General features: G+C 43.8%; 1 protein-coding gene across 3 annotated transcripts; it reads left to right on the top strand.

Annotated features, from left to right (window-relative positions):
• The first annotated feature begins 674 nt into the window (after positions 1–674).
• On the top strand, positions 675–16,872 carry NCOA4 (nuclear receptor coactivator 4). Of its 3 annotated transcripts, none has more exons than XM_079975672.1 (10): positions 675–819; positions 10,702–10,853; positions 11,266–11,406; positions 11,583–11,671; positions 12,111–12,219; positions 12,445–12,522; positions 13,373–13,516; positions 13,682–14,668; positions 14,849–14,938; positions 15,709–16,872. In XM_079975672.1, exons 2-10 carry the CDS (start codon positions 10,704–10,706, stop codon positions 15,712–15,714), a joined length of 1,794 nt encoding a protein of 597 aa, XP_079831798.1. In that variant the 5' UTR covers positions 675–819; positions 10,702–10,703; the 3' UTR covers positions 15,715–16,872. The 3 variants fall into 3 exon arrangements, with proteins under 3 accessions (XP_079831798.1, XP_079831796.1, XP_079831797.1); XM_079975670.1 differs by having other exon boundaries at positions 13,370–13,516; XM_079975671.1 differs by having other exon boundaries at positions 721–831; positions 13,370–13,516.
• The last annotated feature ends 489 nt before the right edge of the window (positions 16,873–17,361 follow it).

Below are 17,361 nucleotides of genomic sequence, written 5' to 3'. Positions count from 1 at the left end.
CCAACTGCGGGAGGCAGTGGAAGACAGGAGTGCCTGGCGTGCTCTGGTCCATGGGGTCACGAAGAGTCGGACATGACTAAACGACTAAAAAACAACAACAAGAATTGTATTCTAATTTGGTACTGTTATAATGAGGCTATTATTGGATTGAAATTGAAAATTAATGAAAATTATTATAAAAAAGTGGCGTTGACACATATATCATGGCAATGGTGAGTAAGTGCAAGCTTGTTTTTCCAACACTGTCCAACTGTCATTTAATTCAGTCTACAAGCTCTTAGGAAATGCTTGTTCGTTTGCTTTTATTTTGCTAAATTTGTATACCGCCCTTCATCCAAAGGCCACAGGGGGGTTTACAACCCAAAACACATCATATAATAACAAATAATAATGACCCCTACACGACACATTTTTTAAAAAAAGCTTAGTAAGCCCGAGGCCGAGGCCAATGCCAAGGGGAAAGCCTTGAACCAAACAACCTCCCCGGCTATTTCTTTGAGCTACGGTGCTATTTTCCAGCCTGCTTTACGTAAAGAGGAGGTGGAAGCGACGTCGCCCACAATTGAGTCCGGGCAGCGGCTTCTGGAGGCGCGAGTGCGCATGCTTCTCCTCCCGGGCGCTTCCGTTGGTGCCGCTAATCAACGAGAGGGGGCGGCCGAATACCGTCACCCGAAGGCGCCGGGCCTCCGCGGAAATCTCGCGATATCTTGCCCCCGCTCCACCCCGCGAACTCTCTTTTCCGGCCTGAGCTCCTTGAGGGGAAAGTCGCTTCGTCGGGGATTTTCGCCTTTGCGACGGCCGCTGTCTGCAGGTTGCCGGGTGAGACAGAAGGTGGGAGCCGCGGGTTGGGAGGAAGAGCCTCGGCCGCTGTCCGACATGAGGGTGTTGAGGGAGGTGGGGCGGAGAAGCTCTCCTTGACCTATATTGCCCTCCGCTTTCGGTCCCAGGAGCCGGTTACGTAACTGCACGTGGGAAGAGTCCAACGCGTGTCAGTCTTTCTTGGCGTTCACCGTGAAATGTAACGCATAGGCCCTGCGTTGCTTCCTTATGCTGAAAGTGTCTGGTATTTCTGCGGTTGGGGATTGAACATAAGCCCCTCCCCCTGCCAAATAAAATAAAAAAAAATGTTTTGGGTGTCTTTGGGGGCCTAAGAAAAGTCGTGGCGAGGGTGGCTCACATTCTCAACTGTTCATTAATGCCATTTATCGATCGCATTCATAGCCCAAGCAGCTCAAAATGCATGGAGGTGTCCCCCATTCTGCTCATTTAACCCCCACAACAATCAGTGTTTTGGGGGGTACTCAAGGGTACGCAGTACCAGCAGCTCCCCCAACAGTTCATCTTAAAAGTGTGGCACTTACTGTAACAACTTCATGGTCAGTACCAGTACCATATTTTTCCTTTAAAAAAGCTGTGACAACAACCTTGTGAGGTAGGCTAGGCAGAGAGGCAGCGAGTGGCCCAAGGCCACCCAGTGAGTTTCATGACCCAAGTGGGGGATTTGAACCTGGGTCTTCCTGGTGCTCGTTCCTGTGAGAGGGTCTGGATTCATATATTGGCTACACAGTATTGATGCTCTTAAACAATGCTGGGCGGACTTATGTCTTACAGGATTTCCTTTGTTGTCATTGTTTTTACTTGATCCAGCCACTGGAACATTGGGGGGGGGGGACAGGATGGGAAATTATATTTTTAGAATTAAGGTGACAAGCCTGTTGCTTTTCAGTAGCAGAACTGGGTTCATAGCAATCTCCACTTGGTTTTCTTCATTTTAGCCATCTAATTGAGGATGAGATAGGAGCTTTGCTGCTGCTATCGTTAAATAATCTGAGAGTCCAAGTCTTGCAAGTCTACCATAAATTGCCCAGATCTCAATCTACCTTCAACCCACCTTGGTACATGATTTTGAATATACAGCTATCCTTATCCCTCAGTCTAGCCTCACCACATCAGCGAAATTGGAATTATGATGCCCTGTACCACATAGGAAGGGTGGAATCATGATCTCTGTCTTTTCTATATAAATCCAAACATTGGACATGATCAAGCCAGAGTTAAGTGTTTCTCTGGTTGGTTACTTATATTAGGAATTAAGAGGGAGTGGTGGCAAGCTGTAGCTGATGTGGATAGGGGAAAGTTGCTACACAGTGCAATTTTGTCTAGTACGGTTGTTATGGAGTGGGTGGGGTTGCCTCTCAAAAAGGCCAGAACTTCCCTGGCAGGTGCAGCCACACCTTGCAATTCCTTGCATGGTATGATTGCAGCACCAGTCTCTCTGGTGCATTACTGAAAGCTTTGAGGTTACAGTGGCTGGTGCAATTCTTGTCTTCAAAATAATTTGGTTGCAGATGTGAGTGCCATGGTAGATACAGCAGGGCTGTATACCCCGCCAGATGGGTGGAGTATAAATAATAACAATAATATAATATGCTTATCACTACAGTTGGGCACAGGGAGAACTTTCAGCCCCTGCTAAGAAGCAAGAATGTAGAACTGCATGACAGCAAGAGCTATTTAAATGTTTGAGATTAAGTGTCTGCATGCTGAAAGCTAGAGGGAAATGGAGTTGTGGGATATAAGATTATCTTGGGCTTTGAAAAGGGAGAGAAATTTCTTTAAGGGAAACGGCATTTACATTCATCTCTGCTTAATACTCTCTCACCCTGGTATCAAGGTAAAGGAAATTTAGGAAAGGAACTTATGAAATCCCAGCTCTGCCTTAGTGATGACATAGTGGCCTGTGTGCATCTCAGGAAGCTTCACTTGCACAGCAGTTAGGAGTAATTATTTTCAGCAGTAGCCTTCCCTATTGCCTACTATTCTCCTAAAAGCTAGAATTGGGACTTTGCCATAATGCTGGAAGTGATGTGTGCAGAAAATTGGGAAGTGCATGCATTTAAGAGTCTCTGAATCTTGGTCTTATTATAAAAGCCACTTACCACACCTTCCGGAGTTTGCATCTTAAAAATACTGGTATATGCTCCAGCAGATTTAGTTTCTTGTGAAACAACAACAAAACCATACATCTATAATTCAAGAACCAATTAATCTTCAACCTGTCTTGTTTCTTCCCACCAATGTTCTGTGTTGGGGGTAAAAGGAAGTATACTTGGTTTCAGTGATATATGTTTATTAAAAGTTGAGTCCTGTTGTTGAGACATGGGCAAGTGGCTTTTTGTTGAAGCTTCTGGGTTTTTAGGGGAAATTCCTGAGGCTTTATGCTGCAGCTTTTATTTGCATGTGTTTTATGTTTTTCTCTCTTGTATTGGATTAAGAGGAAAGCTTGTCAAAATAGAACAAAGTTGTTTTTTCCCTTTGGTCTCTTTTTAATAGAAACACATAGATAATGGAAAACTGGCAAGTCATAAAGTGGGTGACTTGATGATTCTGTAAGAATATAATCTTGTGTTTACGAGCATGCAAAGAATGTGACCACAAAACCTTTCAGGCACCACATGTTTTGAAGGTGGGATTGGATTTGCAGTCCCTTCAAAATGATTTGTTGGAAAACCACCAGAGCATTATGCTTCTATTAAAATAATCCTAGAGGAGCACTGGGTAACATGAAGTGGTTGTGTTTATTTTACTTCACATTGTATCTCAAATGTGCCCCCCCCATTGCTGCACACACAGTAAGGATATAACCCCATGCATGTACTGGCTGTGATGGGGATACTCCAGTTCCTAGTTACAACCTTAGAAAATACTATCAGTGTTAGGACAGACAGTTGTCAAGAATGTCAGTGTTAACTTCCTTTTGCTTTGATAGGCTTTGTCTGGCGTGTGCAAGTTGTATGGAGCAGGGAATGTCTTTAGCTTGTAAACGGTCTCTTGACTATAAGGTTCACTGGGCAGTTCCCCCCTTTCCTTGTAGGTCCCAAGTGACTGACATAAATACTGTATGTGTGGGTAAGTTGGCTTGGTCTTTCCTTTCCCCTCCTTCCTCCAACCCCTCATGAACACCACCAGTCTTTGCATGAGGATCCTCCAGACTGCGTGAGGGGCAGTCCAAGCTCACAAAGTTGGATTCCACCCATAGTTTTTATTTGCCTTGTGCTCTTTGTTTTTAAGAAGCTGGGCAGGAAAAAGTTATATGGGAAGAAGTGTTTGGTTTTTAGTTTCAAGCGAACAGAGCATTAATTAGGTTTAGTAAAATGATGTTGCTACTGGAATATCTGACACAGACATACCTAATGGTGCATGTAAAGCAGTTGTATCCATACAGTATTCCTTGTGGTTGTATGCAGCTACTTGGTTAACTATTTGTGCTCATGTAGATGGGAAGGGGAGGACTTAGCTATGCTGGAAATTTAGGTTCTCTAACATAACAGTGCCAGAATATAGGAGGCGGGAGGCCTATGGTATTGCTAATAAGTGCTTCTTTCCACAACATACTTTAGAAATGATATATTCTATGAAACAGGAACACAATGTTGCAAGAGTTGTAGTTCCTCTTGTAATGAACCTAAAATATCTTCTAGTTCCATTATAGAGGGTTGTTTGAACTAACTTGTACCTATATGTCTGCTTTCAGTCTTTGGCACAGTGAGTTGTGTGTTTCAAGGAAAAGCCATGTTGCTTTTCAGAACATCCTGACCCATTTTGTCTGCATATGTAACACAGCTTCTTCTTCTTGTGTTTTGGTCCTACAATCATTAACAATCCTTGAGCTTTTGTGGAAGTCTCGTGACTTATAGGATCTATAGTTTGGATACATTTCAGAAGGCAGGGTAGCTTAGAGCTCATATGTGGGAGGTGTTTTGGAATAGAAAGGGTTGCTATATTTCAAAGGGTGAAAATTTGGACACAAAAGTTGTTGAGCTATTTTTAAGGAGACTTCTGGCAGATATGACACTCAAGCTGTTTCCACCCAGACACTGTTTCCAACTGCCGTATTCTGGCTATGCCCGGGAATTCCAGACGTATGGCAACCCTAGAATAAGAGAAACTTGGGAGAGGTGGCTGGGGTAGGATATCTGCTTCCTTGTCCTGATGAGTGGGTAATCTGGAACATTCCTATGATTAAAGTCTGCAAGCTGCTTGTGATATGTGTGAACATGCTGCCATTATTATTATTATTATTATTATTATTATTATACCACCCTATACCCACAGGTCTCAGGGCAGTTCACAGGATGAAATCAGAATATAAAACCACAAAATACAGAATCAAAATAAAAACAACTGAAGTCAGCCTTAACTCTATCTGAAGTCAAATATCACAAGAACTCTGATATCTCCTCACATACAGATGCCAGTGAGATCATAGCATGGTAGAGTTGGGACCTTGAGGGTAATCCAGCCCCTTGCAGCGCACATTTTGTTTTCCAAGTAGTACCAAACAAGCAATAATTCCATTATACACATGTCTGTGCTTGAATTATGTAAGCTTTGTCAGGTAGGGAGTAACAGTGGGATATATTGCAACATTTTGTGGTTTAAGCTGGCAGCTGGATATTAGTATGATTCTTCAGGCAAAACAAACTAAACCTAGAATGATCTCACTGAACACCTGCATTAAGCAGGCAAGAAGGACTGTCATCTTGTAAGCAATTAACTAAAAACATTCTTGAGTAGTGCAGGTTTATTTAAATGCTGATTATGGGTAATAAGGACTACATTTGACAAAACTGCTCGTAGTTTGTCCCACAAATGCTTAGCAGACAACCTTGCAAAAGAATTATGTTATCTGCAGCCTTAATTGGCTTAACATTTTAATTTGTTTCATTTGATCATTCAAGCATTGCTGCAGTAAAATAAAGAAAGAAATAGGAAGGGGTATAAACCACTTATATGCCCAGGGTTGGCTGCAAAAGTACAAATGGTGAAAGTTGAGCTAATAGTTTATATTTGATTTTTGGGCGTATGCTACACTTGTTGATTTGAGAGAAGGCTGGTGTGTTGTTGTGTCTGGAGTGCTCAGCAATAACGTTCACCTGATGGCCTCGGAAAATTTGTGCCCTCACAGCCTAACTTTGTAGGCTGGTTGAGATGATAGAATTGGGTGGCTGGGGTAGAACTACGTATATTGCCTTCAGCTCTTGGAGGAAAAGAGGTGTGAATAAGTGGCGCTGTGGGTTAAAGCCTCAGCGCCTAGGGCTTGCCGATCGAAAGGTCGGCGGTTCGAATCCCTGCGGCGGGGTGCGCTCCCGCTGCTCGGTCCCAGCGCCTGCCAACCTAGCAGTTCGAAAGCACCTCCGGGTGCAAGTAGATAAATAGGGACCGCTTACCAGCGGGAAGGTAAACGGCGTTTCCGTGTGCGGCTCTGGCTCTGGCCAGAGCAGCGATGTCACGCTGGCCACGTGACCCAGAAGTGTCTCCGGACAGCGCTGGCCCCTGGCCTCTTAAGTGAGATGGGCGCACAACCCCAGAGTCTGTCAAGACTGGCCCGTACGGGCAGGGGTACCTTTACCTTTACCTTTACCTTAAAAATGTGCTAGAGACGCAGGTGGCGCTGTGGGTTAAACCACAGAGCTAGGGCTTGCCGATCAGAAGGTCAGTGGTTCAAATCTCTGTGACAGGGTGAGCTCCCGTTGCTTGGTCCCAGCTCCTGCCCACCTAGCAGTTCGAAAGCACGTCAAAGTGCAAGTAGATAAATAGGTACCACTCCGGTGGGAAGATAAACGGCGTTTTCGTGTGCTGCTCTGGTTTGCCAGAAATGGCTTAGTCATGTTGGCCACATGACCCGGAAGCTGTACGCCGGCTCCCTCGGCCAATAAAGCGAGATGAGCGCCGCAACCCCAGAGTTGGCCACGACTGGACCTAATGATCAGGGGTCCCTTTACCCCTTACTAAAAATGAACTTCTTCCAAACTTCTTCAAAACAGCACTACTTACACAGGGAGCAAGTTTGGGGGGGAGCGCCATGCTTTGCAGAAGTAACAGAGAATCTTTTGAGAGTGTGCTTCCTCAGGGTTGACTCTTAATAGCTACATGAGGGCGATGTATGCTCTGCGCACATGGATTGCTGGCTGGCTGTTGGTGGGGAATGGAGTGCCCTGGAAAATGGTCTGGCAAGCTGGCTGGAAGGCTGAACAGGAGCACGCCACCATGTGTGATTTTGTATCACTGGGCCTTGGATGGTAATTCTAATAGCCACACTTACTGGGCTGGTTTGGACACCTAATCCTATGCATGTTCTCTTGCAACATTTAAAGATGCCTCATACCGAGCTGGACCATAGATCCATCTAGCTCAGTAGAAGGAAACCTGTGCTTGGATGGTAATTCTAATAGCCACACTTACTGGGCTGGTTTGGACACCTAATCCTATGCATGTTCTCTTGCAACATTTAAAGATGCCTCATACCGAGCTGGACCATAGATCCATCTAGCTCAGTAGAAGGAAACCTGTGCTTGGAAACCTAGACACTTGGCAGGGGCTGATAGAAGTTGAAGTCCAAGCTGGCTAATGGTTTTTTTTGGGGGGTGCAAGTTACAGTCCCAACAGCAACTGATGCAGCTCTACCCCCCCCCCCGCACACCCTTAGCCAATAGCGGCTCTTCTGTAAGTGGATGCCTGCAGAAACATTTCTCAATCCTGCTTCCTGAGATCCTTTCAATCGGGGCTTCAACGTGGCACTTTTGCCCTTGAGGAAGGAAGGAAGTTGTGCGTGCCTGTCAAATGTGCATATAGGATCAGGCCAATGGTTGCATTTTGGAGGGGCCGTAGTGGAATAACAAAGGCTTGAAGAAACAGGCCTCTTTTAATGCACACCTTTTGGTAGTCCCAAGATTGACTACCAAGATTAAGAATGCCACATTTCTGTGTCTCTCTCTTTAGTGGATAACTTTCCAGTAAGTTGAAGGCATGTGTGTGCAGTAAGTAGTCTTTAGCTATTGTTGTAAAACAAAATCTGCTCTTTTTCCCTTGTGGGGTATCCAAGAGCCTGTATAACTCTTATAACACTGTTAAGACTTTTCTTTCTTGATATGCCGTTTCTAAAGTTCTAACACTGAAACCAGTATCCTTCTAAGCTTCCAAAAGATGGCATCTGCTATCTTTTATGTGTTTATAGCACATATATGCAAGCACTACTTCACATTTTGGACATTCATAGATGTAAGGCCATATCTTCCTTTGGCCAGCAATATAGTTTGAAGACACACTTTTCTGCATGAATGTTTAATAATTTTAAAAGGGACACTTGAACAAATCTGTGACCCTTTACTGGAGAAACAATGGGGCTATATTTGACACGCTTGTGGGAAATGCTTTTTGCATCATTTTCAAAGAGTGGCCATTGTGGCCCGACTTTCGTGCCGGATCTCCTCCGGCTCAGGAGAGCTGGCCGTCTCTGCACACTTTACTGGATGCCATATTTCAAACACTGTGCAGAAGCAATGTACAGTACAGTGGTACCTCAGGTTAAGTACTTAATTCGTTCCGGAGGTCTGTTCTTAACCTGAAACTGTTCTTAACCTGAAGCACCACTTTAGCCAATGGGGCAACCTGCTGCTGCTGCGCAGCCACTGCACGATTTCTGTTCCCATCCTGAAGCAAAGTTCATAACCCGAGGTATTATTTCTGGGTTAGCGGAGTCTGTAACCTGAAGCCGAGGTACCACTGTATAAATAAAAGGAAACATGCATAATAACCCCTAAACCAAGCCTTAGGTTCCACATGGAGCGTTGGAATATGGCAATAGCTCTGGCTGCACCCAAACCATCTTAGAGATGGTCCTGTCAACCACCCTGAGACCTGCGTGTATAGGGCGCTATACAGATTTTATTATTAATAATAATAGGCGTAAATCTATAAAGGCAGGCATGCGCCTAGTGGCAGATCCTCTTTTAGGAAGCGAATTTCCCCTCGTTGGAACAAGCCTACGTGCCTCTCGGTTCCATTTGCATTTGGCCTTTCGCCCCCGATCTGCAGGACGGATCGGGCTCCCTCCCCGCGAGAGTTGCTGGGCAGTTTTCAAGCCTCCTCCCTCCCCCCCTCCCTTCGCGAAGACGTGCAAGGCTCCGTCCCAGCTGTGGCGGCTCTGGCCACGTGGGCGAGGAGGGCGGGAGCGGGGGAGGAGCCGGGGGGCGGGCCCGGAATGTGCTCTGGGAAGCAGGCGCCTTTAAAGCAGTCTTGCGCTGGGCGGATAGCGTTATCTCGTGCTGCAGGCGCCGGCCCCTGGCTTGGGAGGAAGCGGCCCTCGTCCTCCCTAGAAACGTGAGAGACCCGGTGCATAAGGTATGCAGGATTGCAGGGCGGGAGGGAAGCGAAGCGGCAGCCCAAGGCAGCCAAAATGGTCCCAAGGATGCACAATTGGGATCAAGCCCTCTTCCGGGAGAAATGTGCACAGGGCCGGCCGCCTCGGATGCAAGGAAACAGAGAAGCGCCCGGCTCTGAAAACTGCACACGCGAGCAAACCCCCTGGATCTTAGCGGGGAAATAAGCGTAGCACCGGGCTGCCGAGGTTGCCTGGTTTCATTTCGCGTGCTGGTTAATATTAACAGAAGCTGCTGCTCGTTTCCACATTCCTCAGGAGTGCAGGGGCCAGAAGTCTTGATTTGTTTACGGGCTACGTCTGCTTCGCTGATCTGCTACTTGGAGCAAGGTTCATGCTCGTTAAGCTCTGAGTCTACTCACTGAGTAAAACTTGGCCGAGTGGCACCTATTATTCTTAAAGCTGGTGTCTGAATTCTTTGCTGGATTTACATTCGAAAGAATGCCAGTAGCATAGACTGGCTGTGAGCATGCCCAGGATTTTTGTTGGGGAGGGGGAGTTGTTGAGCTTTTAAGGGGAGATCACGGGTAAAAATTCCTCCAAAAAGAAGATATCAGGGGGCAGGCCCCTGCCTCCCCTTGGCTATGCCCATGTCTTTGAGGCATCTTAAACTGAACTAAATTTTAGTTCTGTGTGCTGGGAACCACATCTGTGTCATCTTGAGTTCAATGATGGAAGAAAAGAGGGGTGAAAATGTAATAAAATAAAAAGTAATGGGGCTGAAAACTAAAACAAAACAAAAAAAGAGTGCAATATACATCTTCCCTCAAAAACATGGCCTATTGCAGACAATAGAATTTCTGTTAAGTAAGTGTAGGACTGCTGCTTTAATCACCCAAATGGAACAAAAACAACAACAAAAAATTGCTTCAAGGGGCATGGAATATGGCCTTGTGGAATTGAACTGGGGGCTAGTATTGAAAAGCTGGTCCCTGCTGGGTTCTGGAAAGTGCAGGTGATTTGCTTTAATAGGGGAAAACATTTATTGAAACATTCTGTCCAATTACAATCTGAAGTCCTGTAAAACATATTTGAGTTTGTTGATTGTGTAACTTGACTCTAGGAATGTGCTAGTATCGTGGGTGTATGAAAAAATATTTTAAGAGTTTTTGGGAAGCCTATGTACAACTTGAATTTATAATCTGTGGTCATGAGCCTTAGTTAAACTTGTGAGCAAGGCAGGAGTGTGCAAAGATGATAGAAGCCATCTCTGAAGCCAGCTGGATAATGCAGCTGCTGCTTCCACCTAACAAATACTGGAAGTGTTGATCTGTTGAAAATGCAGAGGTAGGACCATAGTCAACAGCACAATTAAGACAGACTTGGGTTGCAAGAATCCTTGGGCACAAATATGCTGGCTGGGTGGCAAAATTATCTAGAATAGTGAAAACAATATTGTGTAGTCTGTTGCCCATTTCATCCTCCTTTGTTTGTTTGAGTGGGGCATATTGGCACATTATTTTTTGTGTTTCTCTTTTTAGAAATGTCAAGGATGAGTCTATCCCAAGAGACAAGTGCAAGCTCCAGCAGCAAGGAACCCCTTGTCAAGTGTCTTCAGGCTAAGAAGGACTTGGAGACAGCAATTGCTGGAGTTGTCAAGGCTGAACAGCAAGTTAAAGACAACTGGAGAGAGGTATTTGGGGGACAGGAAGGGGAAGAAATAAATAAAAAAATCCCATAGCTGATTCTGGAGGTTATCATCTTGATGCTGCTCCATGTGTACTAAAGCATCACATATGTAGCAGCACCTCCTGCTTTACTATACCTGAATACTTCATCATTCCTCATCAATGCCAGGGAGGAATACTATAAATGCATCTTGTGGCAATGTTGGGAGCCTTGGAGAAGGGTCAGTTGTTTGCTAACTATCTCTTGAAACGTTCCACGTTGAAATGGGGACCCACCACTGCATGAAGTACAAACAACTTGGCATAATTGGCATAACAATGATATTAAATGGGCTTTGGTTGATTCTACTTCAGACACATGTGGCTTAGAACTAGTCATAAGAACAGTGATCTAATCCAGCATTTTTTATCTTACAGGTGAAAGCTCAAATTCACAGCTGCATCAGCCGCCACCTGGAATGCTTGCGCAGCCGTGAAGTTTGGTTGCTTGAGCAGGTGGATCTCATTCAGCAGCTGAAAGAGGAAGCCTTGCAACAGCAGGCCCAGCAACTCTGTTGGGTAAGGTCTAACCGTACACTTAGTTCAGTTTATGCTTGAAACTCTTGGTTCAGATCTACAGTAATTTAGCTTTGAGTATGTGCTAATTGTGATTGGCAGAACACCATACTGAGCCTTGCGGAAGTTGGCTCTTGATGTTCACAGTGAAGTCACGTATAGTCCTTTGTCTCTTGCAGTTGTTAGGACAGTTCAATTGCCTCATCCATCAGCTGGAGCAGCCTCACAGTAACGACCTTGCCAATCAAATTTCGGCGTGTTTGGAGAGGTAAGCAAATCTATTGAATTCATCTGACTGCCAGGCTTAGAATTACTAAAATTGCAAGGTGTGTTTCACACCATTATCAGTGGTATGAGATTGCATACAATTTATTTTCCTGCAAAATAGAATCTCCAATTTCCTAATGTGTCTTGAAAATATTGAACTACAGATTTAAAAATTGTGACCTTGGAAAGTGACTGACCTATGTGTGTCTTGGTTTTGATTTGTTGATCAAATTCATAAGAACCTGAGAGGCCTAATATCCTTGGCACAGTTCAAAATAGGTCACGAAGGCCTTGTTTTCAGCAGGATCTGCTCAACTTTTTTTATCTAATCAACAGTGGCTTCATTTTGGGGCTATGGAAAATAATGTTCATGATCATTTGCTTTTTTTTGAGTGCTTGATGCATATTTTCTCTTTCCCCCCACCCCACCCCTTTGACAGACTGGGCAATTTAACTCTCCAACCAGAAGAAAATTCCATTCTGAGCTTTGAGGCGAATATGCCATTCCTTCGTGAGGCCATCACATCTTTTGGCTCAATCACAACAATGGTGAGTAGAGGATTTCCTCAAGGGTGTGGGATCTGTTCTATGTATCTGCTACTTGGAAGCCTATAATCAGTAGCTACAATCCTGAAGGGCTGCATAAGTTCATGGTTTTCAACATGTTATTGGCTTGAAAAATTCCAGAGTTTTAAAATGACAAGCTCAGTAAGAAGTAAGTTACAACCAGCAAGTTTATCATAATTCTGACTTGCTCTGTGTATTTAAAAATAGCAAACCTCTGATGATGAAGAAGACTACACCCCATGGATTTCTGGGAAGAACTGCCCTGTGCCAGCCATACTTGAGCAGGTAGAGTTAAAAGTTGTTTCCTGCCTGATAGCAGCAGAATAGAAGTATCTACCAGCATTTCATTGTGGGTTCTGTGACTTGAGAGACTTAACAGAAGGCTTGATTAGAGGTATAGGACCAAGTGTGCTTGCTGTGACCTTACAATCCAGGAACAGGGAATGTCTTCCAGAACATGCCCAACTGCCCCACATCTGACATCAGATGTGGAGCAGGTAAAGGAAGTTACTGCAAAGAAAGAGTTCAAATTGCCATTTAGCAAGTGGGACTTGCATTCAGTGCCTTTCCAACTTTGTGCCAAATGGAAGCCTTGCTGGGAATGGCTACAACTCCAGAGTTCCTGATTTCTGCCAAAAGCAGGGCTTGTGCAGGCACTGTTTGAATCCATACTACCTGAAAAGTGGTTTGAACTCATGGTGATGGTGGGTGGCTGTCCCCACGTAAAAATTGCTAGCAGGAGGTGGGGAAGTTCAGGATCTGGACAGCAGCCCACCCCTATTCTGACTTTTCAGGGCGATTACCTTTTGCATGCCCCATAAGCGAGCATGCCTTTCATCTGTAGAGAGTTGCTACAATATTTAGAACTCTTATGTATTTCCTGTGAATAGCTATCATGCCATGACCCACCAATTATGGCACTTGATAATAGGTCTAAACTGAGCATGCTGTGCAAATTCACAACAAATCTGATTCTAAAAGTGTTTCCTGCTCAAATGTTGAAAGAATCCCTTCATAAATCTGTCAGGCTCCAATGACGGTTTGGTTGTTCCTTGGGGTGGTGGTAGTTTTTTCCTGGTGATCTCCAACCAGAACTGAATGTGTAACAATAAGTTTGCTGTTGTGATGTTAGCAGAAGCCTTCTTCTGGAACTGTGGGGTGCCCACTCTCTGACTGGCTTCTTGGAAGTAAACCTGACAGTGCCTGCTGTGGTCCACATGTTCCTAGCAAGAACTACGAAGACTGGCTCTTGAAAACACATTCACCAGGGACCAACCAGGTAAAGTATTCTAATTGATTACAGTACTTGGGAAAAAGTAAGTTTTAGAACTGGTGGGATGTCTCATTTTACATTTTCTTCATTACACCAAGGTGCAAATGGTATCTTGTTAACTGAACTTTTTCCTGGAAGTTTTTAACGTTTGGTATCAATTTTGTTTGTCAGGATTTAAAGTCTCCCAAAATGTGTTACTTGGAGCAAGCCTGGGGAAATCTGAGAAACTTGGAGAATTGGCTCTTGCAGAACCAACAAGAAGGATCTCCTGAGAAAATGGATTCACGCCGGCGCAAAAGTTCCACCTCCACAGTTAGTTCCTCTTTTTCCATTGAAAAGATAGATGAGTTGGAGCTCCTGGAGCAAGAAGAGATGGATCTTTCCGACTGGCTGCTTACGCCTTCTGAATCGGAAAACATGAATGCCTTGGAGAAGTGGGAATGTGTGTTTAAGCCCTTTAGGGAGGAATACAATATCAGCGATTGGCTCCCCAAAGCCGATTCCTGCAACAATTGTTGTGGCATCCAGGCCAAGGGTATAGAAATAGAAAACCTTGGCAATCTCAGGTGCCTCGGTGAGCACCTGGAAGGGAAGAAATCGTCCACCAATGATGCCTGGCTTCTGCAGCCCTCTTTCAAAGTCGAAGATGTATGCAGAGCCAATGAGCCATGTTCTAGCTTTTCAGAGTGTGTGTGCGATGGAAACTGTGAGAAGGAAGCTCTGTGCAAGTGGCTTCTTCGGAAGGAAGGCAAGGATAAAAATGGAGTGCCAGTAGGACAAACACCTAGCTCCATCACTGAGCCTAGTGAAGCTAAGCCTCCCCTGAACATCTGGCTCTATCCTTCTCAACAGCTGGGGGAGGAACCGGTCCCTTCTGCAAGCGAACAGGACAGTCCCGATATTCTAAAACCACTGAAAAAATTGCTTGAAACCCCATTATCAGCCTGGCTAGCCAAGCCAGAGGCCATAGTATTGGGTGCAGAGGAGAAAGCAAGCAGGGAGAAAGCAGAAGTGAGTTGCAAGAGTTCTCTTCTGGAGCTTCTAGAACCATTCCACCTCCCTCTTAATGTAAACAGCTGGGTGTTGTCTTCAGCGAACACAGACTCTTCCAGTCAGCCTCCTGCAGAAGACAAATGGCTGCAACGCAAGAAGGCACACGTATGTATTAACACTCAACTGTCTCTGGCTCCTTTAGCATTACATTTTTAAAATAGCTCCTACAAGTTCCTTGAAAGTCTGTGGTGAGCAGTCTTAGCTTCTTAAGATTACTTTTTAGCGCCACTTGCATGGTGGTCCACACTAGGCGCAGCTTAATGAGAAATCTGCCTTTTATTCCAGGACTACGGCCTTCCTACAGTGTGTGACCTCTTTGCATGTATGAAGCTGAATGGAGAGAGAGAGAAATGGCTATATCAGAATCCTCTACAGGTAACCATTCAGCTGCCATTTCTCATTTTAGCAAGAGTCTTTAACACCTTTCCTTTGATAAGCTTGTTTATTCACCTCCAAGGTTTCAAGCAGCCGAAGTTCCTAAAAACTTGAGGGATCAAACATTACCATCCCTGGTTCCTTGAACTATGAATCATTATTGTAACCCAGTCATTTTGCCCTGTGTTCCTTGAATCTTTAAGCAAGACTTGGACTAGTTTTTAAAGTTCTATATTTGGCCAACCTACAGTTTAGATTTTTGTGATGAAAAAAGGTGGTCGTATTCTCGAAACTGAATACTCTTGTGATGGAATGGGTAGTGATGACAATCTGCAATGCTGGGTGTCACTACTCAGTTGCTCTGTAACAGTTCGCCCACATTGACCTTCAGACGAGGGAATTTCCTTGCTCTGGAGTTTCTGTAGGTGTATCTTCTGTTAGCCACATGGCATGTTTGAAGGGAGAGGGGAAAGTTTAATGTGCATATGATGGCATTGTGTAGGCATAGACTAACTGTTGCACTGGTCTATGAACCCTTATCCAGGTCAATTGCTTCAGGAATGTACACTGCAAAGTACGTAGCCCACAACTAGGATCTGCTGATACAGAGTGCGTTTAACCTTCCAAGGATATCATGGATGTAGTTGCACAATTCCAGCAATATTACTGTTTCCAGTAATTGAATCTAATAAGACAGGTGCATTTGAAAAAAAGATTTGTGTTTTGTGTAGCTTCTGTTCTAATGTAACAATTCTGGATTGCATTTCTAGATGTGAAAAACCTGGACTGTTTGAAGAGTTACCTTTTTGCTGATCATCGCACATTTGTACTGACTGCAATCTACTGCATTTATGTGGCTGATTCATCTGCCTCTTCCAAACTTCACTTTAAAGCTGTATGTAGCCGAGTTATGGTTGTCAACTTTGGGCTGTGGATTTGACTCACGCCGCAAAGAAGCAACTGTATGCATCCCAGGGGCCTATGAAATGAAGATCTTTCCCTGGCTGGTCACATGGAAGTCAGTGCTTTGAAATATCTTCCTGATTATATTTGGAGTACACATGGCACAAAAAAGACTCTTGCTTCCTGTTCCATGACTGCTGAGTAGAGGATTTAGAAGTAAACTCTAACTTAGACCCCAGGGAGGGAAAACTCCTTTTATTTAGCAAACCTATCCTTTATTTTAAACAACTCTTGGTTGTAAATATATTAGACATTTTAGACCAATATATTTAAAGTGATCCTGCTCTTATGCAACAATGATTGTTTTGGAGCTTCATACCAAGTGGTTAAAATGTTTATTTTCTTGGAATGGATCCTATGCCAAACAGATCAGAAGCTTCCCAGTAACTTGGTGCCAAGCTTAAGTTGTGGAAATTGACCAGGATTCAAGTGGTGTCTAGGTATTCTAAAGCACATTGCTATTTAATGCAAATTTAACTTCCATGTTTCTTAACTTTATACTATTATTGATACATTTAGATTAAGTAGATTTAGGTGTTTGCGGTAAAGAAAATGTTGCTTAAGTACAACCTTAATACCACTTGCCTTGTATCACAGGATATTGAGGCATTTCTGAGAAGCTCTGATCTTTGTCAAAAAATCATCTTAAAGTGCTCTTTGACTGATGTGAGTAGACTGATCTAAACTACTGAAAACTATATAAACTTAGGCCTTCAGTAGCAAAAGGGTTATTGTCACCTGTCTTTATCCAGTGCACTCCTTTAATTGCAGTAGTAGTTTGAGCCATTTAATGGAAATGTGTGGCTTTTGAATGTTTAACAAACCTCAGATAGTTGACCTGATATGAATGATGAAAATGGAGGCCAAGCCTACTGTCTTTATCAAGTCCTAAAAATTGCTCTCTCTTCATCAGTTCAATATTTCCTGATGCTGATTAAGTCTTTCCATTAAACCATTGCTGTGAACAAAAAGCAAGTTTCGTCTTTGCATACTTCTGTTTCTTCATGGGAGATTTTGTGAAAATGTTATAAACAGGGTACATACACAGAAACAGTGGCAACTTCTTAGTTTGACATGTGCAGACTTTGTATAATTATATGGTTTGCATGTGTATACTAGAAAATACTGACAACTCAATCCGAGTTAAGTTTCTTAGAAAGCTGAATCATTTGGAATTGCAGAGTAATTGCTAGTAGAGGAATTGCTAGTAAGGCACAGTTGGTAAGGCACACATTATGTGGCAGCATAGAGCTCATGCGCCAGCACCATAATTGCCATGGGTTAAGGGGTTGGTTCAGTTAGCTGACAATACCTTAAAATATAAACATGAAACCCAACAAAGAATTTGTTAGTTTGGTTAAACCTGAAATAGAACAAGAACAACACAAGACTCAACATGCTTAATATTTTTCATTACTTATTATATTTTTACATGTACATGTTTCTATAGAGGAAAACTA

Source organism: Podarcis cretensis, assembly GCF_951804945.1.
Source record: "Podarcis cretensis genome assembly, chromosome: 5".
NCBI lineage: Eukaryota > Metazoa > Chordata > Lepidosauria > Squamata > Lacertidae > Podarcis > Podarcis cretensis.
The sequence above is the reverse complement of the archived record's forward strand: the minus strand, read 5'-3'. Positions and strand labels throughout refer to the sequence as shown.

What these genes read in the sequence shown, in the direction of transcription:
- NCOA4 (XM_079975670.1), top strand. Translation starts at nt 10,704, where the DNA reads ATGTCAAGGATGAGTCTATCCCAAGAGACAAGTGCAAGCTCCAGCAGC. An exon ending in ATTTCGGCGTGTTTGGAGAG is followed by an intron (nt 11,672 to 12,110) that starts GTAAGCAAATCT and finishes CCCCTTTGACAG; the next exon opens with ACTGGGCAATTTAACTCTCC. An exon ending in TGCAACGCAAGAAGGCACAC is followed by an intron (nt 14,669 to 14,848) that starts GTATGTATTAAC and finishes CTTTTATTCCAG; the next exon opens with GACTACGGCCTTCCTACAGT.